The sequence below is a fragment of the Penicillium angulare genome (assembly GCF_028827245.1).
Source record: "Penicillium angulare strain IBT 27051 chromosome Unknown utg000008l_segment0_segment0, whole genome shotgun sequence".
Lineage (NCBI taxonomy): Eukaryota > Fungi > Ascomycota > Eurotiomycetes > Eurotiales > Aspergillaceae > Penicillium > Penicillium angulare.
The window spans coordinates 309,641-334,810 of NW_026623167.1; the positions used below are offsets into that span (position 1 = coordinate 309,641).

The 25,170-nt window shown below is 47.1% G+C and overlaps 13 protein-coding genes across 13 annotated transcripts; 6 read left to right on the forward strand and 7 right to left on the reverse strand.

The window, feature by feature from the left end:
• Positions 1-55: 55 nt before the first annotated feature.
• N7478_010830 (uncharacterized protein) lies at positions 56-430 on the reverse strand (the record flags this gene model as incomplete). The annotated part of the gene is made up of 2 exons (XM_056927044.1): positions 56-192; positions 346-430. 2 exons carry the CDS (start codon positions 428-430, stop codon positions 56-58), a joined length of 222 nt encoding a protein of 73 aa, XP_056774092.1.
• A 1,472-nt stretch (positions 431-1,902) lies between these two features.
• On the reverse strand, positions 1,903-2,502 carry cyp1 (putative peptidyl prolyl cis-trans isomerase (CypC); the record flags this gene model as incomplete). Its single annotated transcript, XM_056927045.1, has 3 exons — positions 1,903-2,316; positions 2,375-2,416; positions 2,470-2,502. The coding sequence occupies 3 exons, from the start codon at positions 2,500-2,502 to the stop codon at positions 1,903-1,905; spliced, it is 489 nt and encodes a 162-aa protein (XP_056774093.1).
• A 251-nt stretch (positions 2,503-2,753) lies between these two features.
• On the forward strand, positions 2,754-4,604 carry N7478_010832 (aspartic endopeptidase; the record flags this gene model as incomplete). Its single annotated transcript, XM_056927046.1, has 1 exon — positions 2,754-4,604. One exon carries the CDS (start codon positions 2,754-2,756, stop codon positions 4,602-4,604), a length of 1,851 nt encoding a protein of 616 aa, XP_056774094.1.
• Positions 4,605-5,125: 521 nt separating this feature from the next.
• Positions 5,126-6,478, forward strand: N7478_010833 (uncharacterized protein; the record flags this gene model as incomplete). Its single annotated transcript, XM_056927047.1, has 1 exon — positions 5,126-6,478. One exon carries the CDS (start codon positions 5,126-5,128, stop codon positions 6,476-6,478), a length of 1,353 nt encoding a protein of 450 aa, XP_056774095.1.
• Positions 6,479-6,868: 390 nt separating this feature from the next.
• On the reverse strand, positions 6,869-7,819 carry N7478_010834 (uncharacterized protein; the record flags this gene model as incomplete). Its single annotated transcript, XM_056927048.1, has 2 exons — positions 6,869-7,705; positions 7,757-7,819. 2 exons carry the CDS (start codon positions 7,817-7,819, stop codon positions 6,869-6,871), a joined length of 900 nt encoding a protein of 299 aa, XP_056774096.1.
• A 665-nt stretch (positions 7,820-8,484) lies between these two features.
• N7478_010835 (GNAT family N-acetyltransferase) lies at positions 8,485-9,525 on the forward strand (the record flags this gene model as incomplete). Its single annotated transcript, XM_056927049.1, has 1 exon — positions 8,485-9,525. The coding sequence occupies one exon, from the start codon at positions 8,485-8,487 to the stop codon at positions 9,523-9,525; it is 1,041 nt and encodes a 346-aa protein (XP_056774097.1).
• A 901-nt stretch (positions 9,526-10,426) lies between these two features.
• N7478_010836 (putative metalloreductase transmembrane component) lies at positions 10,427-12,649 on the reverse strand (the record flags this gene model as incomplete). Its single annotated transcript, XM_056927050.1, has 1 exon — positions 10,427-12,649. The coding sequence occupies one exon, from the start codon at positions 12,647-12,649 to the stop codon at positions 10,427-10,429; it is 2,223 nt and encodes a 740-aa protein (XP_056774098.1).
• Positions 12,650-14,131: 1,482 nt separating this feature from the next.
• On the forward strand, positions 14,132-15,283 carry N7478_010837 (3' exoribonuclease family protein; the record flags this gene model as incomplete). Its single annotated transcript, XM_056927051.1, has 1 exon — positions 14,132-15,283. One exon carries the CDS (start codon positions 14,132-14,134, stop codon positions 15,281-15,283), a length of 1,152 nt encoding a protein of 383 aa, XP_056774099.1.
• Positions 15,284-15,459: 176 nt separating this feature from the next.
• N7478_010838 (uncharacterized protein) lies at positions 15,460-16,395 on the reverse strand (the record flags this gene model as incomplete). The annotated part of the gene is made up of 1 exon (XM_056927052.1): positions 15,460-16,395. The coding sequence occupies one exon, from the start codon at positions 16,393-16,395 to the stop codon at positions 15,460-15,462; it is 936 nt and encodes a 311-aa protein (XP_056774100.1).
• Positions 16,396-16,644: 249 nt separating this feature from the next.
• On the forward strand, positions 16,645-18,192 carry N7478_010839 (C2HC5-type zinc finger protein; the record flags this gene model as incomplete). The annotated part of the gene is made up of 1 exon (XM_056927053.1): positions 16,645-18,192. One exon carries the CDS (start codon positions 16,645-16,647, stop codon positions 18,190-18,192), a length of 1,548 nt encoding a protein of 515 aa, XP_056774101.1.
• Positions 18,193-19,057: 865 nt separating this feature from the next.
• On the forward strand, positions 19,058-20,938 carry N7478_010840 (cytochrome P450; the record flags this gene model as incomplete). Its single annotated transcript, XM_056927054.1, has 3 exons — positions 19,058-19,135; positions 19,316-19,936; positions 20,024-20,938. The coding sequence occupies 3 exons, from the start codon at positions 19,058-19,060 to the stop codon at positions 20,936-20,938; spliced, it is 1,614 nt and encodes a 537-aa protein (XP_056774102.1).
• A 563-nt stretch (positions 20,939-21,501) lies between these two features.
• Positions 21,502-21,786, reverse strand: N7478_010841 (uncharacterized protein; the record flags this gene model as incomplete). Its single annotated transcript, XM_056927055.1, has 2 exons — positions 21,502-21,715; positions 21,749-21,786. The coding sequence occupies 2 exons, from the start codon at positions 21,784-21,786 to the stop codon at positions 21,502-21,504; spliced, it is 252 nt and encodes an 83-aa protein (XP_056774103.1).
• A 1,018-nt stretch (positions 21,787-22,804) lies between these two features.
• On the reverse strand, positions 22,805-24,393 carry glkA (glucokinase glkA; the record flags this gene model as incomplete). Its single annotated transcript, XM_056927056.1, has 2 exons — positions 22,805-24,109; positions 24,211-24,393. 2 exons carry the CDS (start codon positions 24,391-24,393, stop codon positions 22,805-22,807), a joined length of 1,488 nt encoding a protein of 495 aa, XP_056774104.1.
• Between the last annotated feature and the right edge of the window lie 777 nt (positions 24,394-25,170).

Consider the following 25,170-nt stretch of genomic DNA (forward strand, 5'->3'; position numbering starts at 1 on the left):
AAATCCCGCTTCCCTCTCTCCTTGCGGCTAAGATGGACAAGTCTTAGAGATCTTATTAGTAAGGTTCTTGGTATGAAGCAGTTGACTTACCCATGTAGGCAAGAAGCTGCGTCTTGCCCTTGCCAAATACCCGTTCGGTCTTAGCCTCAACGATGATCATGTTCGTCTCCAGGTTCTCCAGTGATAAGGTGCCTATGTTTTGGGAATATTAGCACGGTTAAGAAGACGGCTGAGCAAAAGACTGTGAGCAAGAGAGGATCAGCAAGAGAAGATCAGCAAGAGAAGATCAGCAAGAGAAGATCAGCAAGAGAAGATCAGCAAAATAAGATCAGCAAGAGAGCGTACCTGAGGGATAGTGGGCGGTTAACGGAAGATGGGTATTTGGATGATGATGGATGAATGAATGAGAAGATGATAAGTCATGGACCATGGTTTATATAGTAGAGAAATAGGCAGGCTTTAGAGTGAAGGTACCAGAGCGAAGGGACTTGAGTGAAGGCGTCAGGGTGAACTTATTAAAAATATAGGTACCTGTAAATCACCGAGCAATCGAGCATCTGAGTACTAATCTCTGACTCCGGCACCTGCAGTGCAGATCAGTAGGATTATCATAAATCGAGAACTTCAAGTTGGTGGCATCCTACAAACCGTAAACGCGAAGCAAAGAAGTTATATTGGCGGAAGGAAGTAAGCAAAGTGATAATATAGACATTCATCTGTGGGATTTCCAAATTCCTCGATAATCTGTCTGTACTCTTCTAGATTCATGACTGGGGATCTTTGAGGGAAGGATAGCTGAGGAAGGTCAAATCATTTGAAAGTCAAAGTTGGGAGATAGTACTATACACTATACCGGGTGCAGAAATACTTACTACTATGCGTATTCAGGGAGGTATTCTTAGTATTAGTAGTGATCATTTTTAAAATTAGAATTGAAGCCTATTTGAAGCTGAATTATCTATAGACTACATGTATTCTGTTTACCTACCCATTTTTCCAAGGTTATTATGATACTGTAATTGAGGTTTTCTAATCGCGTGTCGCAAGTTCTTTCAACTTTGACACGTTTCTGCAATACGATAACCTTGGAACCCTTTTTGGTCTATCACTATAAAATGCTGTCAAACAATCTCACCTGGGCAATATTACATTTATTGCCCAAAACAATCCAGATGACACTTTTCTATGGCGGTGGCTTGTCAATGCAACTGGCTAGTTAGATGTCATGCGAATCACACTCAGGCAGTCAGATTCGATAACAATATATAATTAGTGCAAGTATTGAAATCAAGAAAGTCGTGTATACTTCCATATTTATCACGTGATACTTGATTACTCATCTACTCCACTCCACTTATAAGCAAATTTTATCGCTTCAAATCCTTTCCTTCTCCATGCCACTCCCAGTGCTCTGCACAGCCCGAATGTCATTCATGACAATCTCAGGTTCCCGACTATAGCCTTCACTGGATGTAGTCATGGGAGTGGTAGATCAGAAACTCACTCTGTATCTGCTGCTCCGGACGTACAAATCTGATGGAAGCGGTTCGTTTTGTAGTGAAACATTCATTTATTTATAAGTAGAAGTTGTTTGTGTTCCTGGCTTTCGTATATTTCATAAATACGGTCGTGATTTAGTCATAGTCCAAATATTCAGCCAAACCCGAGCTAGCTCACTGCATATCCAATGTAGAACTGGCTTCGTGGAGAAATGCTGGAGTTCTGGGCTGGTCTGTATTGCTGCCTGGACTTGAATAGCCCAAGGAGGTGCACAATTGATCTGCTATGCATTGATCATGCATCCTGCTAGAAACAGTCAATGCATGGAGGTTAAGCCGCAGAACACTCCGCGCGAGCAATAAATCATGAAGATTCCAGAGTCGTATTGCTGTTGCGACCTCTTCACTCTTCTGCCCCTTGTTCCACCACTCTTGCCCGAATAATCTTCACCTCATCCACTGGCCGGTCCTCACCACCAGTCTTGACCAGACCCATGCGCTGGATAACTCGCATGCCACTCTTCACCCGACCGAAGATTGTGTGCTTTCCATCCAACCACGGTGTCGGCGCAAGCGTAACGAAGAATTGACTGCCATTCGTATTGGGTCCACTGTTCGCCATACTCAGAACACCGGCTCCAGTGTGTTTCAGCTCGTTGCGGATCTCGTCTTCGAATTTCTCGCCGTAGATGGAGCTGCCGCCGCGACCGGTTCCAGTGGGATCACCAGTCTGAACCATGAAGTTGGGGATGATGCGATGGAAGACGACGTCGTTGTAGTAGCCTCGTTGGGCGAGGGTTACGAAGTTCTTGCAGGTCTAGATAGCTTGGAGTCAGTCGCGGTTTGCCCTTTTAGAGCGCGGGGTGGATGCTCACCTTTGGCGCATGAGTGTTGTAGAGCTCGACAGTAAAGGAACCCTGCCAAAAAGTCAGTAATAGCTCAGTCGCAGCACAACCTGGGGATATATCACCATAGAGGTATCAAATGCCACGTCGGTCGCCATCATGAAAGTTGTTTTGAAGAGCCGATCGTACTTTGAGGCGTTGCAAGAAGAATGAAGAGCAAAGGCGGAGCTTGGAGCGGCAGTTTCAACCAAGTATCCGTTAAGACATGCTGTTCCTAACCGCATCGTTCACGGCAACCACTATGGACTGAACTTAGACTTATTATGAACCTTTCTCTCCAATTTTTCTTCTCATAAACTAAGTTTATCAATTCAACCTACAATATTTTCCGCCGCGCAGACGATTCATCATGTCTGAAGCGGACATTAGCCCCCTCGCGGAGCTACTTGGGCACGCGTTCTATCATTTCGATCGCATGAGGCCTCTTCTCCCCACATATGGACATTTACTAGTTGCATCAATTTTTCCCATCTGGATTGGTGCCCATGCGTCTCTCTCAAGGCCCTCCTCGGCAGCCAAGCCTCCCAAGAAGGCGGATGAAGACCAAGACGGTGACGACGATGAAGATAATGAAGATGACCAAGGTCCGCTCCAGAAAATGGAGGGATTAGAACCATCAGACGCGTTGATGTTTCCCTTGACTGCGGGCCTAACACTCGGTGGTCTTTATATGGTCATCAAATGGCTGGAAGACCCTGCCATTCTCAACAAAATCCTCAGCTTTTACTTCTCACAGATGGGCGTGTTCTTCGCCATTTCTTTCCTGAAGGACATTCTATTGATTGTACGATCACTTATTTTCCCACGTTACTACCGCCGTGGTGGGGAAACCTACCATGCGATCCAATCTCAAAGGGTGTTCAAAGCCGAATTGTCCAATGACGTGAGATCCTCGCCTTTACCGGGAATATTTGGCTCAATTCCATTGCCCGCATTTGCTCGAAACTTCCTATGGAGCTGCCGCGATGTTTCCTATCGGCGCCTAAGACTGCGCGCTCAAGTCCGTGGTCTCTTCGAAATCAAGCCTCTCGTGGGCCTTCTTGACCTCTTGAGTGGGATCGTGGCCCTGATCGCTGTGGGCTACTTTGCATTCGTGACAAAACCATGGTGGTTAACCAACTTCCTCGGATTTAGCTTCTCGTATGGAGCTTTACAATTCATGTCCCCATCAACATTCTGGACTGGGTCATTGATCCTTGGATCCCTATTCTTCTACGATATCTACTTCGTCTTTTTCACCCCCTTGATGGTCACTGTCGCTACCAAGCTGGATGTCCCCATCAAGCTCCTATTCCCTCGACCACCAAGCCCAGGTGACAAGCCCGGTATTGAGTCGCTTGCTATGCTGGGTCTCGGAGATATTGTTATTCCCGGAATGATGATTGGCCTTGCATTACGATTTGATCTCTTCCTTTACTATCAGAACAAGGGTATCAAAAAGGCCCAAATTGAAGGCTCGACGGAAGAAATCAGCAAGCCAGTCTACCAAAGAGCTACCGGATCTTGGGGAGAACGACTTTGGGCACCCGCCATGACCCCTCGCGAACCCGAAACCCAGCCGCCTTACCACGATGCGCGAGCTTTCCCCAAAGTCTACTTCAAAGCTAGTGTCGTGGGGTACATCGTTGGTATGATCACGACTCTTTTGGCTATGCAATATTCAAATCATGCCCAGCCTGCGCTTCTATATCTCGTCCCCGGCGTCTTGATTTCCTTGTGGAGCACAGCATTCTTCCGCGGTGAAATCAAATCCATGTGGGAATTCTCCGACGCAGAAGAGGAGGAAGAAGATGAGAATGAAGATGCAATTAAGGAAGAGGCAGGTGATAAGAATAAACCCGCCAGTGAAGGGGTGAAGAGTCTTTTCGCGCGTATCTGGGCTGGCGAAGCGAACATTTTCGGCTCAAGCACCGATTCTAAAGTGAAGAAAGAACCCGAAGATCAGGCCAAGTCAAACGAGGATGGCGAGAATGTAAAAGTCAAGGATGTCAACTCCGAAAAGACCAAAAAGAAGAAGTCCGAGAACAACTTGGATCTAATTTCGTTCTCCATCTCATTGCGCGGCAAGAAAGAGAACCTCTCGAGTGGCAGGATATCCACCGATGACGAACTGGTCACGATCCCTGGACGGGTGGACGAAGATGATGCACGCCCATTGAAGAAGCGCCGCGGGACTCCCAGAAAGCCGACGCTTCAGTGATGTAAAACGGCATGCATATATGAGGGTGTGGGTCTGTATTGGCATAGCATAGCTTGTTGGGCCTATGAACTTAGCTTTTACGGGCAAGTTTGGAAGCAGGCGCATTAATGAAACATGATCATATTTCGTTCTTATTTGTTTTAACCTGATACCAGTAATACGTAATAAAATTTCCCCCAACACTAGAATCTTGATTAAAGCTTCAACTTGTTGTTAGACTTTTGCTAGTGTCCGGTTGGATTGCATTTGGCGTAGTTGCCCCGCCTTCATACGATCGGATAATTAAGCGCATCCTAAGATCTAATACTAGACATGAGATCCCATGCATCATCAAAAAGGTTCCTGATTTGTTCCGGCATGATAAAGTCCAGGATTTTACGCTCCTCATCTGCTCAACTGCGGGACACATAACTTGAAAGGCGAACGTACTAGATTCCTCCGAGCTTATACATGCTTCCCAACTCCCGCACTGCTTGAAAGCACCTAACTCTATCTGAACCACATACACCCAGTATCTTGCAATGAACACCGAAGAAATGGACATATTCCCAGGCATGATAGATGTATGGGGTCAGCTACCTCGAATGAAAGGATACACCCACCTAGCAGCATGCTTTCCTCGTCCCGCAACAACGCCCCGAAAAACAATCATTGCACACCTCGAAGGAGCAACTAGCCAGATAACCACAGCTCTCCCATGGCTCGGCGGGGCAGTAGTCATCATCAACAAATGGGACAGTAAAAGTACAGGGGATTTTACAGTTGCGCGATCACCGCATACGACAAATATTCTCAAAGTGCAAGATCGATCTGAAATCTGTCCATCCTTCGGAGATATTTCCAAATCCAAAGCAAGCAGTGACCAGTTACTTGGTTCATGGCTTTCAAACGAATCAGCAATGCCAGATACATATACCGAGAGCGAGACCAACCCAGCACCCGTGCTGACACTGACAGTCAGCTGGATAAAAGGCGGACTTATCTTAGACTGCGCCGCACAGCATAATATATTAGATATGGGTGGCATCGACCAGATCTTCCAACTATTAGCCACCGCACTTGAGGGAAAGCATCTCGGCCAGGAAGCCATCAGTGTAAATACTCGAGATCGCGCGAATATCTTCCCCCTACTCAGCCCCAAAGAAAAGCTCCACGATCATTCAGCAATGCGTTGTCCTTCCTCCTCAACACCAGCTCTACGAAAGCCCCAATCAAATACTAAACCAAGATCCGCCTTCCACTGCTTCCGCTTCAATGCCTCATCATTATCTCACCTGGCTACACTAGCCAAAACACCATCAACCGACGACGCCCTAAGTGCCTTCATCTGGAAACGACTCAGTGCCATCCGCCAAAAAGGCCAAAACCCAGATACCTTAACAGGGTTCTCACGCGCAATCGACTGTCGAAAAACACTAGACATCCCAAAAGAGTACATGGGTGTTGTCGTCGTGAAGACCGCTTCGAAAATGTCATTCCAGGAAATAGAAGAGGCTTCCTTGGAAGAGGTGGCAGCTCAACTGCGCCGTGATGTCCGGCGAATCAGGCAGAGGCGTTATCTTCGGAGTCTTGCTACTCTTATTGTGGGGGAATGTGATAAGAGTACGTTTAGTTTTGTGTCGGGGTTTGATCCTGATGCGTGGATTAATGCGTCATCATGGGCTGGTACGGCGGTGCATAGGTTGGAGTATGGGATACTTGGGAAACCGGCTTTTGTGCGAAGACCTCAGTCTAAACCTGTACAAAGTTTGTTGTATTTTTTGCCCTCGATGGATAATGGGGATATTGATGTGTTGCTTTGTCTGAGGGATGATGAAATACAGGGTTTGCGTGATGATGTGGAGTGGTGTAGGTATGCTGAGTATATAGGGTGAACGTGAAGGTTGGGCTTCTGCCATCAGTGATGTCTGGATGCTCCATTCAAACCATGCTATCGAGATAGAATTATCTAAGATATTCAGGCTAAAGAATACTTGTGCTCTATCATGAAGCTCTCAAATATGGAATAATTGATATTGATTGACCTATCAAATCCCCACATGCCCACAATGACTATGCCTTTCAATTGTGAAATAAAGTATCAAATAATGTACAGTCCTGTTCCACCCAATTCATCATCGTCATCTATGCAAGTTCTTCAGTGATAAAACAGCCCCGAGACGCCAAAACATGAAGCCAGTAAAGAGCTAAAAGTAAGAAAACAAGACGCCGAAGACACCAGACGATGTGAAAAAGAAGAAATATTAAGGTAACCATGGCCCAAATCACGCATCGGCATTCTCACTCTTAATATCATCGTCGTTGTCCTCCACCGTGAACGAGTTCTTCAGCTTACTGGGCCCTGGCTTATTGTTGGACGCTTTCTTCTGGTTAAGCTTCTTCTTCTTTGTAGGACTGGGGCTGCCCTCGTCCTCATCGGTGTGTTGACGTTTTGGAGCAGATGAGGTTGGACTGTTTCCACCACTTGCGCCACTGTCTGTCGGTGTCTTATTTCGGGTACTACTTCCACGACCGGAGATGTTCATGCAGCGGTCCAAATGTTGAGCCACGCGGTTCATGACAAAGTACCTTGGACAAACAGGACACTTGCTAGTAGGAACCTCAGGTATGTTGCTGTCCTTCTCTGTCTTTCGTTTCTTGGGGTTCGGCATGATTGCAAATAGTTTGCCATGGACGTCATGGCCGGGTAGTGTGATCAGCGGGCCATTTAGACAGTACTCGCGATTGGAATCTGGGGGAGGTCGGAAACCAGCGCCGACGGGTGGATATGAGAGACGTGGCATTCGGCATTCGGGACAGATTATTTCTTTGACTGTTTGTAATGGGTTGCCTTTCAGGAGAACTTGTCCGTGGTCGAAAATGGCTGCGTCGGTTTCAAGATGTGTATTGGCCAGTTTTGTTGGATCAACAATCATTTCCCTTGTCTTTACATCTGCCAAAGACTTGCTTGGCGATTCATCTGGGACAGTTGCCCCATCTTCAGCTTTCTGTCTCGCAAGGACTACCGCAGAGCGCATCCGTGCCACTTTCTCTTCTCGATGGACTTTGGCGACGAGGTCATGGATAATGTTATGGAAGGTTTCGTTGAGGATATCGGTCGACTATTAGAAGATTAGGAATGGCCAATAAGGAGCATTGCAAAGTTCACATACCACTTTGGCAACAGTGCCGGCAGGGTAGACCGGCGCATTGCCAGCCGCATTGGAACCGGCCATTCTCGGAGTCGTAGCGGGAAATCAACCAACTCAGTGGACTATTTTCTGTATGACCAATAGCTGTGTCTGTGCTCGCGACACAGTGACAACCTGTAGTTCCGCGCCAGTATGAGGCCCTAGTCCTCCATGTGATGTAAATCTATGCAGGGAGATGCCAATTGGTACAACGATGTAACGATGTCGGAGTCGGTCCGAAATGACGAGGCGTGTCTGACATAGGAATACAAATCAGCACCCGCCAAAAGGGAAGCTTATGTACTAGAGGACATCCAATGTCAGTGGTGAAAACAGAAGTCAATGGTTGCTACTCCGGTGAATGCGGGTTCACTGTTCCGAGTAGGTGACTTCGGGACCGGGCGAATGGGCATGATCCACCGAGCGGGAAATAGGGGAGCAACGCTCCCGTGGAGGATCTCAAAGACACAAAAGCATAGCTGATGATGGGAAACAAGAATTCAATGCCAGAATGATCACTCACTGATTGAAGGAAATGCTGGGGTCCGAGTCCAGCCTTCTTGTGGATACAAAGCCAGAGAAGAGACTTGAGGCAGGAGCAAGTTGTTCACCCGGTCTTATCTCTTATCGCATCTCCGCATTCGCTGTTGCAGCGTCAAAGGGTCAAATCACGTTAAGGTTGTTGACACTCAAGACTTCGACAAAAAACAATGGCATATCAGTTTTTCGCGAATTCTGCGAGGTCGCAGCAGTCACAACAGGCATCATCACCTCCACCTCTTCACCAATCTCGTTCCAATAACCCGCCTAACCGCGTACCTCCTCTCCAACCGCCAGCTGTCGCAAAGACCACCTCATCCAATGTCAGCCAGAACTCATTTACACCATACCCCCATGACATCTCGTCAGGCTACGCGACTCCACATCCAAAAATATCAGTCGAAACAGTGAAAACTGCCCACATTCCCTCGTTGACGCGCATAACTGGTGTACTCTTGCCGATTCGCTATCCAAACTCGTTCTATACGGCTACCATCACCGATCCAGTCATCGCGTCTCTTTCACGCGTCGCAATATATCATGAGCACCATATATCGGGAGGCATTGATCCCGAGGCATCAGCCGGTACAGATAAAGTGATTGGAGCTATTCGATGTCGACTAGAAAAACAAGATCCCACGCGTGTGGTACGCGGCAAAGAAGCTACGAACTTGTATATTCAAACTCTGCATCTCCTTTCGCCCTATCGTGGCAGCGGTGTTGCGACCTCATTACTAAACTCTCTACTATTCGAACCGTCGGGTAATCAAAAACCCACTTCGGTCTCTGGACTAGTGAGACACTTCAACATCCGCTCCGTGACAGCTCACGTTCACGAGGCGAATGAAGATGCGCTGAATTGGTATATCGCACGAGGATTCAAGATACAAGATGGCGTTGTTGAAGGTTATTATCGACGCTTGAAGCCTTCAGGTGCCCGGATTGTGCGATTAGATGTTGATTGGCACGATGAGAATAGTGGCGAAGAAGATCAGCCACAGTTACCTCCTCAGGTCGAAGCCAGCCTCCAAGAATCCCCATCCGATGATGCAGACGATGAGGACTGGGAAAAGGTGGAAGCGGAAGATGAAGAGGAAGGCGATCTTGGAGTGCAAACCTTGAGTGATTCTCGAGTACTGGAGAAGGATGAGACACCATCCAGGAAACGGAAAGCCGAGGATGCCAAAGGCAATAACCCACAACGACGGTAAATGGGGTACTGTTGAACCCATTTACTAGCTGCTCACGACTTATTGATAGATATAGCTTGGATACCCGTTGATTAAATTATAGTTTCACCTGCATACGTATCTATGCGCCGTATATGTTATGCCTCAACGTCATACAATGTCTTCATGTCTGAAACATCCCTGATATTCAAATTTTTGCTTCGAAGAAATAACCAAATGCACAAGCTTCCAGGGCTAGAGGCTATGTATTTCAAACAAACTTGAATGGATGTATTGGGCAATAAAAAAACAAGCTCCTACATAGTAGTAACTATAGAAGCGCGCATCCTTCCTCGCCCCGGGGCTTAAACCAAATTAAAATTGAACTCGGACATTGTAGCTTGGCTGCCAGGCTTGATGGCCGATGAGTACCAATCATCAAGACCTCGGGAGCGACAATTGTTGTAAAGACTTCAATGGACTCAAACCAGAATCATTGACATACATGAACATGTATCGTCGGCATCTTAAATCAACTTACAGAACATACTTCGTTATCTCGTACCAGATGAGCTTTATCTTGTCTCCAAAACGAGCAGTCAAGATGAGGAAACTGGCACTGGAGATTATCACCCGTGCTCGCAGGGCTGTTTCTAAAAAGACTGCTAATAGTCACGTTGGTATATCTCAGAAGAACTAACGATGTGGAGGCTTTCAAAGAGTCATGGGTGCCTTCTCAAATGCACCCATGCCCAAATGACATTTAGTCCGCAGATGTATGAAATTCTAACTCATCATATCTTAGGGTTATGGAGATAATAATCTTGATTGATGAATATCACAATAACCATGTACAGGAAAGATAATAACAGAAATCAGCACGATATGGGTATCAAATACACAGAAACGATGAACACGACAGAAGTATACACAGCAGCACAGCCTAATGATTATAATTCTCCGCGTGCAAGAAAATCTCATCCTTAGATGAATCACTCATAACACGCATCTGCAGCTTAGCCACCGTGTTAGCCACCTCAACACGAAGACCAGGCGGACCACAAACAAAGATACACGCCCGACGACCAAATGTCTGCGAGAACTCATTAAGCATCTTTGAAACATCTGGTCGGAAATAATCTGTCTTCCAATTATCTCTACGATGAGATGGTTGGAAAGAAGCATAGCGCGGCGTGGGCTGCTTCAGTGACGTGGGTGTCGAGCTACCGAACCCAAAATCAAACCCAGGACTAATACTGATCCCCGGTGATACTGAGCTTATTCCAGGCTGGTAGTATTGCCTAGTTCCGATAACGTGAGCGGCGGGAGGTGCACCTGGAAGAGCACCTAAGCCGTCCTCGTTCTCACGGCGAAGCTCCTTCTCTCGTTCCAGATCACCGTCGGCCTCCTGTCGAATGTATGTCGAGTCTCGCTTATCGATTCCTTGTAGCATGCCGTAGATCTTCTCTTGGACGAGGTCTCGGCCTGCCTGGTCTGCTTGTTGCATGCTAATACCAGTGAGGAAGAAATGGCAATACATTAGGTTGGCAGGTGCATTGTCACGACAAATACGTAGTTCTTCTTGAAACCACTCCATTGTCTCCGGTGACTTTAGTGCCCAAACGACCTTGATTGACTTCGTAACAGCTTTACCATCTCGGATTCGCTTGATCAGATCTAACAATTGACTTGCAATGGCAGTAATACCACTTCCGCCTGCGAAGAACACCACATCATCGAACGCTGCCATATCGCGTTGCATACCACCATATGGACCCTCAATAAATGCAGTGTATGTTTTCATTGGACCATTCTCCAACGCCTTATCCACTACTTTGCGGGTAAATCCTTGGAATGGTCGGAAGATGAGCGTCATATCGCGGTATTTCGGGCCATAAGCAGAGGGGAAATCATCACTGCAAAGCGAAGCGATTGTGAAAGGATGACTTTGGACAAAACCGATACTTGGCATGCGTAAATAGACGTACTGCCCGGCTCTCCAGCGCATCTTTGTAGGAATGGTAACCTTGACTGCGTTTTGAGGTAGCAAGGTGACAGCCGCTTCTTCTCCGATTAAAAAGGACGAAATTCGGAACGGATTACTCCAATTCAAATAGAATAATCGAATAAAATATGTCGCAATCCAGATCGCCACTGTTGTCCAGAGGTAGCCCCAAGATTTGAGATAATTCTTGCTATGCCAGAACATCATTGCCACGAAAACCCAAGAGACTGGGATATGGACGAAAACAAAAAGCTCGTACATCCAGTGTCGCAGGAAAGGGAGTGAATGAACACATAGCACAATCAATGGTGCCATTGCTGCCCAGCCATTTCCATAATAATAGATACCAGGCGGTACCCAGTTTCGGTAGTTGACTAGAGCATTGTCTGTCCATATGGGCGTAACATAGAACGGAACCATATGAATAATGCAGAGGAAGAGACAGATATAGGATAGCCATCTATGCAGCCCATTCAATCGTTCAGGGCCTAGGCCAGTCGCCATGGTGATAAAGTTTGCTTTTGTAGCAAGCGCAACAATCCACGGAATCATTGAAACTGCCAGCATGCCTGCACGAATAGCTAGTGGTGGCGATCCTAAGGCGATGGTCCAATAGTAAAAGGGCTGCGGCACAAAGCAGTAAAGCGTTACAAATATGAAGGCTGCAAGTACAATGGAAATCACAGCTAGAGAAGGGAAGACGATTTGCTTCTTCCCAATCCTGACAGTAGGCATAGGTCGATAGAAGATCCACCGAAATAATGCAATCACTTTATTAAAGTGGAAAAGCCGTTGGAAGAGAGAACGAGGTGGTTGGTAGGATGATGCTTGCGGAGCTGGAAAGAAATGCATGCTTGAAGCATCAGTGCCTGCACTGGGAAGCTCATATTCGTCCGGCGTCGAAGAACCATGAGAACCCTGGAAAGGCTGTGGGTTGCTTTCTCTATGCATAATGATTCTAATCCTGTCGCTATAGCTGTTGCAGAGTCGAATAATGGTAGTGATGACCAGCAGCACTACTGCAAAGTAGATAAATCCATATCCATATTTCCCGGCTTTGCGGAAAGAATCTCGATCCATCTCATTCTGTTCCGCGGTAGTCGTTGATGCTGTGACTGGCACATAGACACGCCGAACGAGGGAAAATATAGCGTCCAGCATTTTGAATCGTCGGGGTAGCTAGGAAGCTGGTATTTGAGGATATGGACCTTTTTATCTCAGGTAAGCGATTGTTGCATTTTTCCAAGTTCATAAGTTTTGCGCATACTTCTATGATTCTTCAATAGTGCTCCGATCTAATGATCATATAAGAAAAGGCCTCCCATTCAAATCCTATAACAGCACCAAGCCCATATTCGCCAAGTCACGAGAAGATCGTCGAGTCACCGAGTTGGAAAGCAGAAAAAAAAAGAAAATTGCAGGGGAAAAAACCTTGTCTACATGTATAAAGGCACGAGGAGTGGGGGTAGCACCAACAGTTCTGCATGGTCACACTGTAGTAAGATCAGCCATATCACATCGCCCAACTGGTTGATTAGCAACGGGCAAGCCATTCCAAAACTTGAGCTGTGAGTGGTCAATTAGGTCGAGAATCGGACGTCACCTCGGGTGATCGCAACTTTCGGGCAAGGAGGAAACATAATCCCCCAGTGATATGTGACGGTTTAGCGCCTGGAAGCCAATCAGCATAGACACCTATTGCAGAGAAGCTGATTGGGGTGACCAGGCTGCATTAGCGTGGTGGGGACTGCAGAGCACAAACGAACCACTCCGAACGGACAGAGTTCCATTTCGTCCAGACCTGCGAATATGGTCTGAAAATAGTCCGACATTTGCTTGTTGGTTGATTATTACTTTTTTCTTGGCTATCTCGGCGCTAACTAATACTGCTGCCATTCGTCATCCCGAGGATACTCGGCGCATAATGAACACAACTAGAGTTTTACAGTAAGTAGAGCCGAATCTCCGAAGCATAGGAAGTTTCTCAGCCCTACATTGGAATGTTCGTCCGTGAGACTAATCCTGGGAAACCATTGGTAGAATGTTATGATGACGCTGAGAATACGGGAAATACTTCACCCGTATTTATTGATAGATACATTGTACCTAAGTTTAGATATTCTGGACGATGTGACAAGCCGATCCACCAAATATAGAATATGCGTCACAGCTAATTTAACTTGAATTAGGCAAGATACTCAAGTTTGGGGAATGAACATTTGAACGTGCTTTTTGTCCATGTGGAACTTGAAGCATTTCGAAAGAATCAAATGGGTTGTATAGTTAATTAGCTACTCATACTAGTATGAATGCATTCTTTCCACTAGTGCTAACTAGTAGATTATCTCTTCAGTACTTTATTATATTGTATAAGCTTCCAGCGATTCCCCCTTACTAAAGATGTTTATCTCTCTTGCCTGGATAAGTTAATACAAAGTGAGTCCAGTCTAAGGCATCCATAAGTGCGTAAGGCCACAAGGCAACAAAACAAGGCACTAATTGGCCAATGTTGATCATTACCGCCCTGGAGCGGAACAATTCTGCCGGATAAATGCATATCACTTTTTCTTACGATTGGAATTAGAGACGGTCATACTACAGACCGTGTTTTGGGTTACAATTCCTACATGAAAGCCTGCAAAAATGGCTTCAACAAGCAATGAAGCACCAGCGGTGCCACCATCGCTCTCGCTCCCTCCCTCACAATTCGCGCGCCTCCAGCCACACGCCTATCTTCTTGCCCACCTCTCCCCGCCAGCAGCAATGAACCAGCCCTCAATTCGAGCTAACGGCCGCGAGCCCCTCCAATTCCGAACCACATCAGCCAACTGCGGCTCCCTGACACACACAAATGGTAGCGCTGTAGTGCGTATCGGCGACACAGCTGCTGTGTGCGGTGTCCGCGCCGAACTGCTTCACACCGACGATATAGCCTCATGGAGTGTAGCTCGAACCTCCTCTGCCTCGACCGACAAGCGTCAAGACGACGAGAATGAAGATGACCAAGACCGCGTCCATATCGAAGACCTTAGTCTGCTCGTCCCCAATCTTTCCTTGAGCACCGGCTGCGCACCTGGTTATCTTCCCGGAGCTCCGCCATCCACTATGGCTCAATCAATCTCACATGAAATCCTCTCTCTCCTTCACAGCTCACGACTTGTCAAAGCAGATGACTTGCGTATCTGGTACCAACCACCTAATCTGGGACCAGAGGATGAACAAATGGACGTTGACGAGGGTGCGGGCAAAAACACGGAAGCCAAGGAAGAAAGGCCCCGCGAGATTAAGGCTTTCTGGGTACTTTACATTGATATCATGATTATTTCACTTGCCGGTAACCCCTTCGATGCAGCTTGGGCCTCTGTTGTTGCAGCCCTCCGTGATACAAAGCTCCCCAAAGCCTGGTGGGATGTGGATAACGAGACGGTTCTCTGCTCGGACGATGTTAGCGAAGCACACAAACTCACCTTGCGTGGACTGCCGGTTGCCAGCTCTTTCTGTGTTTTCGAGGCCGATGCTGCTGCAGGATGGCGAGCTGAGGTTATTCCGAATGCTGAACAACAAAAGAAAGACGGCAAAGGTCGGTGGATTCTTGCGGATCCAGATGGATATGAAGACAATTTGGCGCATGAACGTGCTTCTATTGTTGTTGATAAGGAGAAGAATGGGAAGACTGTTATTCTGAAGATGGAGAAGGTTGGGGGTTGGACAATCGATACTGAAGATCTACGGCGGTTGGTGGATGTTTCATCTAAGAGATGGGACGAGATGAAACGGATCTTTGATCAATGCTGAGGATAAAAAACAACAATGATATGATACCACATCTAATTCGGAGTTACTGAATTCATGGACAAATTCTCCAATATTTTCTTCCTTTCTTTTCATACTGATTCAATTAAGGGTGCGCTACCTCACATAGAAAAGCTTGATACATCAAATCAACTATCTAACAGACAGCCCATGGACAATCAATCCCGCCTGGTTAAAGCATACCACGTTGCGCACTCTAGCGCAAAGCCGCAACACTTTGCCTGCCATCCTCGTCTCTGGTAACTCAATTCAATGCAATGCGGTGCCTGGGTAATGATCGAGCTCTCAATCCACGGACATGAAGGGAATGCATCTCGATACTCCTCCATGATCTCAGGCGTCGACGTCCAGAGTTCATCAAACTCGCTGATTCCATACAAGAGCGGAACGTCAATAACCTGAGAATATTTTTTCCAATACGACAGCCATGTATTGTTGATATCTATGAACTCCCCAATAGGAGTCGGACGATTGAGATTGGCAGTGAACTCAGTTATTGCTGGGTCCGCCAGCTGTTTATGAGGAAGTTGCAACATTGACACATCTTTAATGGCTGGGTCGAAGGTCATAAATTCTTGCCCGGGTGTGACTATGCTTTTGAACTGCTGAGCCACTATCGGATTTGTTTCGGCTCCAATCCCAGAAGTAATTAAGCCGGCCAGTGGATACTTCGTAGTACCTGCGCAGCAAGCCGCAGAGATCGTGGCCATCATGGCGCCGATGGAGTGACTGAGTAGAACTATAGCTGTCGCTTCTGATTGAGTCCCGTATTCCTGCCACAGCCTAGGAAGTATTTGCTCATTGATGTATTTGCCCTGTACCTGTGCATAGGTTGTAGTTTCGCCTTGTGGTATAGCAGGTTGTGTAGTATCACCATAGCCCGGTCGATCGATAGACACAACAGGTATACCCAGAGCATCCGAAATTTGGGTAATTGAGTACTCTGGTGTCGCATCGAAATACTCGGAGTCATAGCTTCCTCCATGAAAACAGACTAGCAGAGGACGATGGCCTTTCCCAGGTGCAGCAGGTGGAAGAGATACTCGTCCAGAGACACGTCCTCCGTCGTCCAACTGAAGAGAGAATATCTTCATATTAAAATTAAGATTCCAAAAGAATGTCGTGGCAAGTAAAGAGAAAGAGGAACTTGAATCGAAAAAGAACTATTAAATGGGGACATGCCCCTGATTACTAGTAAATCATAACTATACCCGTGTACCCGGCCCACTCTAACCAAGCTGGAGAACACCAATTCGGCCGGCCCGAATTAGTTCGTCCGGCACGCCTGGGTCTCCCCGCAATGTCGGACGCCCCAACTGCCAACACTTCATCATCCTCCAACCATGGCCAATCTCACAGCATGGGCCGCCCCTCGGCTGAGCCAGCTCCTCCCACTAGACGATGAGTCACTGAAGCAGATCATCGAATATTCTGCCAGTCTCTCCAAAGATGAATGCGCCGATCATCTCAAAAATTTCCTAGGCGACTCCCCCGCCGCCCTCGAATTCATCTCCTCGTTCAACTCACGTCGCGATACTGGATCGTCATCCCCTGCCCTTGCTCCTGCCCCTACTTCTACCTCTGCCTCAAATGACACACCATCAAACACGAACAATGGTACAAGAGGGAGGAATAAGAAGAACAAGAGGCCACTACACAACCCTGGTCCCCCGCGCCGCCCCGATAACTACGGAAATGTTGGCGGGGGATACAAGAAGGCCAATGAAGAGGAAGACTACATGTCCGCCAGCAAGGCATCACTATCACTACGTCAGCCTGCTCCCGGTCTATCAGCACCGACTTCCTCTGCATCTTCGCGTAACCAGTCGCCTATGCCTACGTCGTCGAAAGCTCCGCCCTCAGCATCTGGCCCGCTACTCTCGGATATGCTACCGAATGTGCGCTCAAAGACCAGCAAACAGAAAAGCAGTGGAAACACCAACTCTTCCAAAGGATCCGGCAACTCCCTTACTACAAATAATATCTCCGACTTAACAGCCGCCATCGCCGCATTAGAAGTATCAACCAATCCAACGATGGGAGCCGAGAAACGCAAATGCACATGCTCAGCTACAATCCATCCACTATTTGACCCAGCACCAAACTGCTTAAAATGCGGCAAGATCATCTGCGCGTTAGAAGGACTACAACCGTGCTCCTTTTGCGACACTCCTATCCTCTCCACCGACGAAGTACAGAGTATGATCCGAGAACTTCGAGCAGAGCGCGGCCAGGAAAAGATGCGCGCCCATAATGAAGGTGTCCACCATGAAGGAGGACCTCACCCAGTATCCAAGTCCGGCTCCGGCTCCGGCTCTGGAATGGCATCTCCCAGCAAACTCGACGCAGCCAGAGCCCACCGTGACAGATTGCTCAATTTCCAAGCCCAAAACGCCCAGCGAACTAAGGTCGTCGACGAAGCGGCCGATTTCGAAACTCCAAACGTTGCCTCAACATTATGGATGAGTCCGGCGCAACGCGCACTGGCGCTGAAAAAGCAACAGCGTATTCAACGAGAGTTGGAAGAGAAGGCTCGTCCGGAGTGGGAGAAGAAGAAGACAGTCATGAGTCTGGACATTAAGGGTGGTAAGGTGCGCCGAATATATGAGACTGCGGCTGTGGAGTCCACTCCCGAGCCCATTGAGGATTCAATGGAGGATGCAGCTGCTACTGGGGGATCTTCGGGATCTTCGGGTGGACATGCCTTTAGCCGGAATCCTCTTCTTGCTGCTGGAGGGTTAATGCGGCCTGTCTGGCGTGCTCCGGATGGGCAAGAAGTTGAGAAAGCCGAGAAGACTGAACGAAAACAAACATGGCGGCGGGTACAGGACGATAATGACGATAATGAGCAGTGGATTCTAGATGGGGGATTGTCTGGGCATAGTACATAGTCACTTTTATATGATACGATTTTCATGCAACTCTGAGAGCACCAGCTCTGTGAGCGAAACACATTCCGCAACGGGCCGTGTCAATCACCTATCTCTCGGGCGAAAAACAAGGACCATCGCTATGCCATGCGTACAATTGTCATCTGAAACATGGCCAAGTTGACTCGCGATATGCTACTCGCCAGAATCGGAAGTCTACTCCTATATCGGATACCTTCAAGGCCAATTATCACGTTTACATCTCTTGAATTGTGGAGAGAATAATGCTCAGAGATAAACAACGGGTATCGGCGGTTTGTACCTATGATAAAAAACCACTGAAAGCCGTTGTGGGGTCTCAAAACAGAGGGGCAGATCAAAGTTCCACCGCATTATTATGCATAAGCAATCTCAAGAATTTCCCAAGCTACTCACTGGTAACAAAAGCCATAATACAACTTGCACATGTCTAAGACTTGATAAACAATAATAGAACCATGTCTTACACTTATCACCCTTTCAACCTCTATAACCTATAACCATAAAATTAATATTAACACTTCTCTTTGATCCCCGCAAATAACTTGAACCAACCTCATTTAAGCATAACCCCATATCCGACCAGCTCAAGTTATCCACAACCGCCCATTCATAACCACCAATGAAACAGATAATAGCCGGGATTATCCGCTCACGCAGTAAGCAAGTTTCTCATTCCTCAGATTGGGAAACATTCCAGGTCAAACCCAGTGGATTTACCACGGAACTATCGTCATTGATCCCGCATCCGGTTGGGCGCGGGTAACATCGGTGGATACACAGGGAGTCTATAAAGCCCCAACACAACCAAGATAAGCACAAACAGAACTGAGGCAACGTCGCAACTATGATCATTGAATCGGTACTAAAACCCATGAGCATTCAAAGGGTAGCGGTGGACTTAGCCGCTGTCCTAGGCATACTGGTATGTTCAAGACTGAGCTGATCTCACCCGGCCATACTCCGATTATTATCGGCGGATGTCTGCATACAGCATACAGCATACATCCGGGGATGGATATCCAATCCAATCCAATCCAGTCCAGTCAAGCGAAGAGAAGCAAAACCAAAACCAAAGACGAAGATCAAACTAACAAGCGCACAGACAATAGCCTACCTCTTCTACAACCGTTTCGTCCATCCACTCCGACGAATCCCAGGTCCAATCTTCGCATCCCTAACACCCTGGAACCAACTCTACCACGGTCTAAAAGGCGACCGACACCTATGGCTACACTCACTCCATAAAAACTACGGCACACACGTGCGCGTAGCACCAAATTTTATCTCAGTTAACAGCGACCGCGGTCTACACGATATCTACGGCCACGGAAAGCGACTCCAGAAAGCAGATTTCTACAATGGCTTCACAGCCATCAAAGGCGTATATAATACGCACAATGCAATTGATAAAGCTACACATGGACGCAAGAGACGAGTACTCAGCCAAGCGTTCTCGGACGCAGCGTTGAAAGGCATGGAAGACGTGATACTTCTGCATGTGCGACAGCTTTGCGCCTCGTTGGCGGGGTATAGTGTTGATGAGAAAGAGGTGCTACACACAGCATCTAAGGGTGTGGTTCGAAATATGGGTAACTGGTTCAGTTATCTTTCCTATGATGTTATGGGGGAGTTGTGCTTTGGGAAGAGTTTCGATATGCTTGTGTCTGATGGACGAAGACATATGATCGGGCTGGTGGATCGAGCTGCAAATCGGCATTACGTGGTAAGTGCACACAGACACACACACATCATCCGTCTCACTTCATTCTGCATAACAAACAAACTAATCTAACATTACCTTCTTCCACAGTGCGGATTATGGATGCCACTAGACAGATGGCACCTCGACCAAATCTTCATCCGCCAACTCACCCAAGACCGCTGGAACTTCATAATGAACTCACGCGTGGAAGCAAACAAGCGCGCCCAAGAACGCGCACAAGCAGGCCGCGAAGCCAAAAAAGATTTCTTCTACTACCTTCTCAACGCCAAAGACCCCGAAACCGGAAAAGGCCTCAGCACACCCGAACTATGGGGCGAAGCAAACGTCCTCATGATAGCAGGAAGCGACACAACCTCCACAACACTAGCGGCAGTACTTTTTTATCTCGTCCGAACACCAAAAGCGCTCGAGAAGCTAGTCAAAGAAGTACGCAGTGCATTCAGCCACGTTGAAGAGATAGTTAGCGGGTCAGCATTGAACGAGCTAGTTTATCTTAAAGCTTGTATTGATGAGGCGCTGCGTCTTGCGCCTGCTGTTCCGGGCGCTATTCCTCGAGAAGTAATGGATGGAGGCGTGGTAGTTGATGGAGTCTTTTTACCGGCTGGTACAAATTGCGGAACACCGGTATACTCTATTCATCGACAAGAGGCGTATTACCGGGAGCCAGGGAGATTTGTACCAGAGCGCTGGATTGAAGGGGCTAAATGCTTAGTCTCAGTTGAAGGAACAGAGACAGAGACAGAGTGGAGCACGACGAAAGAAGAAGTCGAGACGGCGCGTAGAGCATTTTGTCCCTTCAGCATTGGACCACGTGGATGTATCGGGAAGAGCATGGCATTTATGGAAATGCGACTTACGCTCGCTCGTCTCATCTTCCTATTTGATATGAGTCTTGCTGATCGGGTTGGCGAGGATGCCGGGGGCCATTTAGCGCTTGTAGACCATTTTACCAGTGCGAAGAACGGGCCAAATGTCGAGTTTCAAAAAGTGATCAGTATCTAGAATGAATGAGCATGAGCATGAGCATGAATGATGAATGAATAAAAGAATGTTCTTCAATTATCTCTCCAAATTAAACAAACAAATGTAAAATGAGGCTGAAGTTCAGGCAGCCTCGATAACGATAACCCCTTATCCAGCTGTCCCCTTGTTAGCGTTAGTCAGGACACGTTTGCGCGTCTCGGCCCCAACATGTCCCCAAGAAAAAGAAAAGACAGACCAAATGCACTCGACTATCTGAATTATTCCTAGCTTCATGGCTGATCAATGGCGCAGTCATAGTTACAATTACAATTACAGTGATAATTGATTATGTTGTCACCACTGACTGTGACGTTCGTTCAATCGACCGTCCTAAACGCGCTATCAAACCTCCTAGCACAACTAATCGACCAGTGGAACAGTCCAGTAAGTCCACAACCCAAACCACAGACACCAGAAAGAATACAAGACCAATGAAAACCAAGAAAACAAGAACCCTAACAATTCCAGAACACCTTTAAACTGAACACTCTCGCCCTTCTCCAATTCATCACATATGGCATCTTAATCGTGCCCATCAATTTCTACTGGCAACGTGCCCTTGAAGCACGATATCCTGGGTTTCCATCCAGATCCGAGCTAAAATGCTCATCACGAACATGTTCAATTAGGAACATCTTTTCCTCATTCTTTTCATTCTCCTTCTCATCATCTTCAAATGATGCACTCCCCTCACACAAGGAGAAGGACAAAGATAAAGAGAAGTGGGCACCGGCGCGAGTAAAGCCTGCATCGGGTCTACATAGTTTCATTATGAAATTTATATTTGACCTTACGGTTGCGGGGATAATGAATATTGTGCTATTCATTGTGCTTATTCATTTTCTGAAGGGGGAAGGATTTAAACGGGTTTGGGATTTGGTTATAGAGGTATGTTGCATGTTGCATCCTATTTTCATTTTTATCTCATGTTCAACTATGAATGAAATTAACTTGGTCACGGGTAGGATTTTCGTCCTATCATGATTGCTAGGCTGAAGTATCGGCCTGTTGTCTCTACTTTAATGTATACTGTCATTCCGGTTGATCGCCGAGTTGTCTTTGGGAGTGCCTGTGGTGTGATCTGGGGTATTTATTTGAGTCTCTATGCGGTTGTCTAATATTTCTTTTTCTTTTCTTTTGCTCTCGTTTTGCATTCTGCTGCTTTCTTTTGGTTCTTCTGGCACTTTTCATAGCGGGTCATATATCAGCGATATACAGTGAATAGAAATTGAGCATGAGGGAATACCTAATCCCGAGGTCTAGGTCTATACGTGAATATCCATGATGTTTAAACATAGAAGATGTTTAGAGTTACTGTAAACAAAGCTACTTTAATCAATTCATTGTTATCATTCAGATAAATCAGCGAGAAGAGATGCAAAAATGTACTGATATCGAATGCCCGCCCGCGCCAAAACATGGCGCAACTCCATAAGACCAGATCAAGCTAATGGTACATTCTGCACAAGACAGGCAGGGCAGAATCAAAATCAACAGATACAGATGAAAAGAAAGAAGAAATGGCGCGTGAGTGATCACCTATTTTCGAGGTGGTCGTAGTGCTTGAACTGATACCCGTTGCCTCTCGGATCATCATGCAAAAGGGAAGGAGGAGGGGAGGAAGTAGAAAGTAGAACAAGGATGAGATGCATGGATCGTTTCTCGAGCTGGGCTCAGGCTCAGGCTCAGGCTCAAGAAGGCTTTGGGAATGTCCAAGGACTATCTCACTTCACCAGTATTACTGGCCCAGCCAGTAAGAAGTAAATTCCTGAGATAGGATCATCAAAGACATGATATCGTATGGTAGGCTGAGGAAGGAAGTTATAGACTTCGAGAGTGGAGAGATCAAGATGATTTCTTCTCCGTGGGGTTTTTCAAAGTCTCATCCTTGCTAGCCACCAAGGCAATCAAAGCAGCACCGACACCGCTACCATCCTTGGAGATTCCAATGCGGACCTTCTTGTCACCGGCAACACCGACTTCGGGAACTTCCCGGAGAGCATCGCGCAGATGACCCTCGAAGTTGGGGTAGAACTCAACAACACTGCCGTCCACACCAACATCGACAATATCATCAGTGTCGAGCTTGCCGGTATGAATTAGAACGGCTGCAAGAGGGACAGCGCTAAGGCGAGCGGCACGCTTGCCAATGGCATGAGTCAGGACCTTAACGGCCTTGCAGTCATCATCGGTAGGATTTTCGATAGCCAGGTGCTCCTTCAGGGCAGCCTTGATTTTAGGCATTTGTGGCAGATTGTCACCCTCAACATCACTCAGCAAGCTAGTATCGAGACCCCATTGGCGGTGTAAGAAGGAATCAGAAGGCACGGAGGTCTCAGTAGACTTGAAGAGACCGACTTGAGCATTGCTGTACAAGTCCAGCAGAGCGCGACGCAGAATCTCACCCAAGAACATACCAGAGACACGCTTCTCGAACATTTGAATACCGGGGTTATTGCTATCAGCATCCAAGTCACGATCGTAGATGGTGCTGGGCAAAACACTAAGTTGGTTATCAAAGCTACCCCACTCAGCATTGATAATCATTTCACCAGTGTGAGTATCATAGTGAGCATCCTTGATATGCTTAAGCTTGGTAATATTCTCAAGCTTCTCAACGTAGGCGCCATTGGTTCCAGTTCCGAAAATAGCACCAATCAAAGTACCAGTCTCACCAGGAGAAGTATATGAGCGAGCCATCAGAGTACCAACAGTATCATTGACGAGCGCAGCCACGCGAACCGGCAAATCAAGATGATCAATGGCAGACTGGAGCAAAGCGCAAACATCATGACCAACTGCATCGGGAATATTGAAGCCCTTGGTCCACCGAATGAGAGTACCGGAGTTAATTCCGTACTGGCGCACGGGGAAACTGAAAGTAAAGCCCAGATCAAAGAGTTCCTCCTCCACATGGCCCTCTCTGCGCCGGCGCTGATGAGCCTCAAAGTGTTCGTTGTGATGAATGCGCAGGAAAGCCTCAATCTGACGGGCGAGGAAAGTGAAAAGATCCTTCGAAGTACCGGAGGCCATGAGTTCGCGTGGGATCATGATCTTAGACTGGGTGAGGGAGAAGGTAGTATCGCCATGCAGCTGAACAGAGCAGACACGGAAGTTTGTGCCACCCAGATCGACAGCGAGGTACAGACCCTAAAGTCAGGTGTTAGTAAAAGAGAAAAGAGAGCAGGAGTGGCCCAATGGCAAAAATAGAAGAAGAAAAAGAAGAAGAAAAAAGTGTCTGGTGCCTGTACCTTTTCTGTACCATTTGGTACAGCAGTGACGAAAGTCGGAATCTGGCTCAGAGTAGTGTTTTCTTTAGCCAAACCTTCGTTTGACTGACGAATGTACTCGGCGACACCGCGCTGGACCTGATCAGCGGGGTAGTCGAATTCGCGCGCAATGCGCGTGGCTTCAGCCAGCAGCGGGGAGGACATGGCGGGGTACGGAAGAGAATAAGGAAAGCCGGCACGGAGGTAAAGGATTAGGATAGCCGGAAGGGAGAAGAAGAATAAGAATAACAGGATGAAAGGATGAAGGGGATGGAAGAAGATCAGTGAATTAAGATTGAAAAAAGAAAGGAGAGAGAGAAAGGAAGCGAGGAAGAGTAAGTTCTTCTCTTCATGAGGTCAGGGTTTCCCTTGGCGGTCGATTGCGGGAAATGGAGGGGAATCAACTACGTGACGGCTGTACTGACTGTAAATTGACTGTAAACTATTAAACTCCGGGTTCGCCGGAGTCTCGCTGATTTTGTCTTATTTTTCTCTATTTTTTCCCTATTTTTCTGCTCTATTTTTATTGATCTTTTTCCGTTTTCCCTCTATCCCAAGTAGTAAACCCCGGATGCAGAGAGAAGTTCAATGATCCCCTACATTCCACGAGGTCACACAGTCAACTTCCCCCTGTCGCACATCCACTTTCTTAATGTGTATGGGATGGACTAGTATGGATCCATGTGTGTCCCAGTTTCTGCAAAAACAGTGTATTTTATTTTTATTTTTCTCTTTTCCACCTGGGCCTAATGACGGCATTTCATCGGTCTTCATTCCTGCAACCACGGAGAAAGCTGTGGGGAATGGCTGTGACTGGTCCCAATCTCCAGAACATGTTTTTCCCCGACTTCACCGGTGAGCGACAGAGGTTAAGGGCGGGATATCGGGGGATTTCGAACAGGGGACGGAACATCCAAGGAATCATGGGGAAGCATCTTCCTG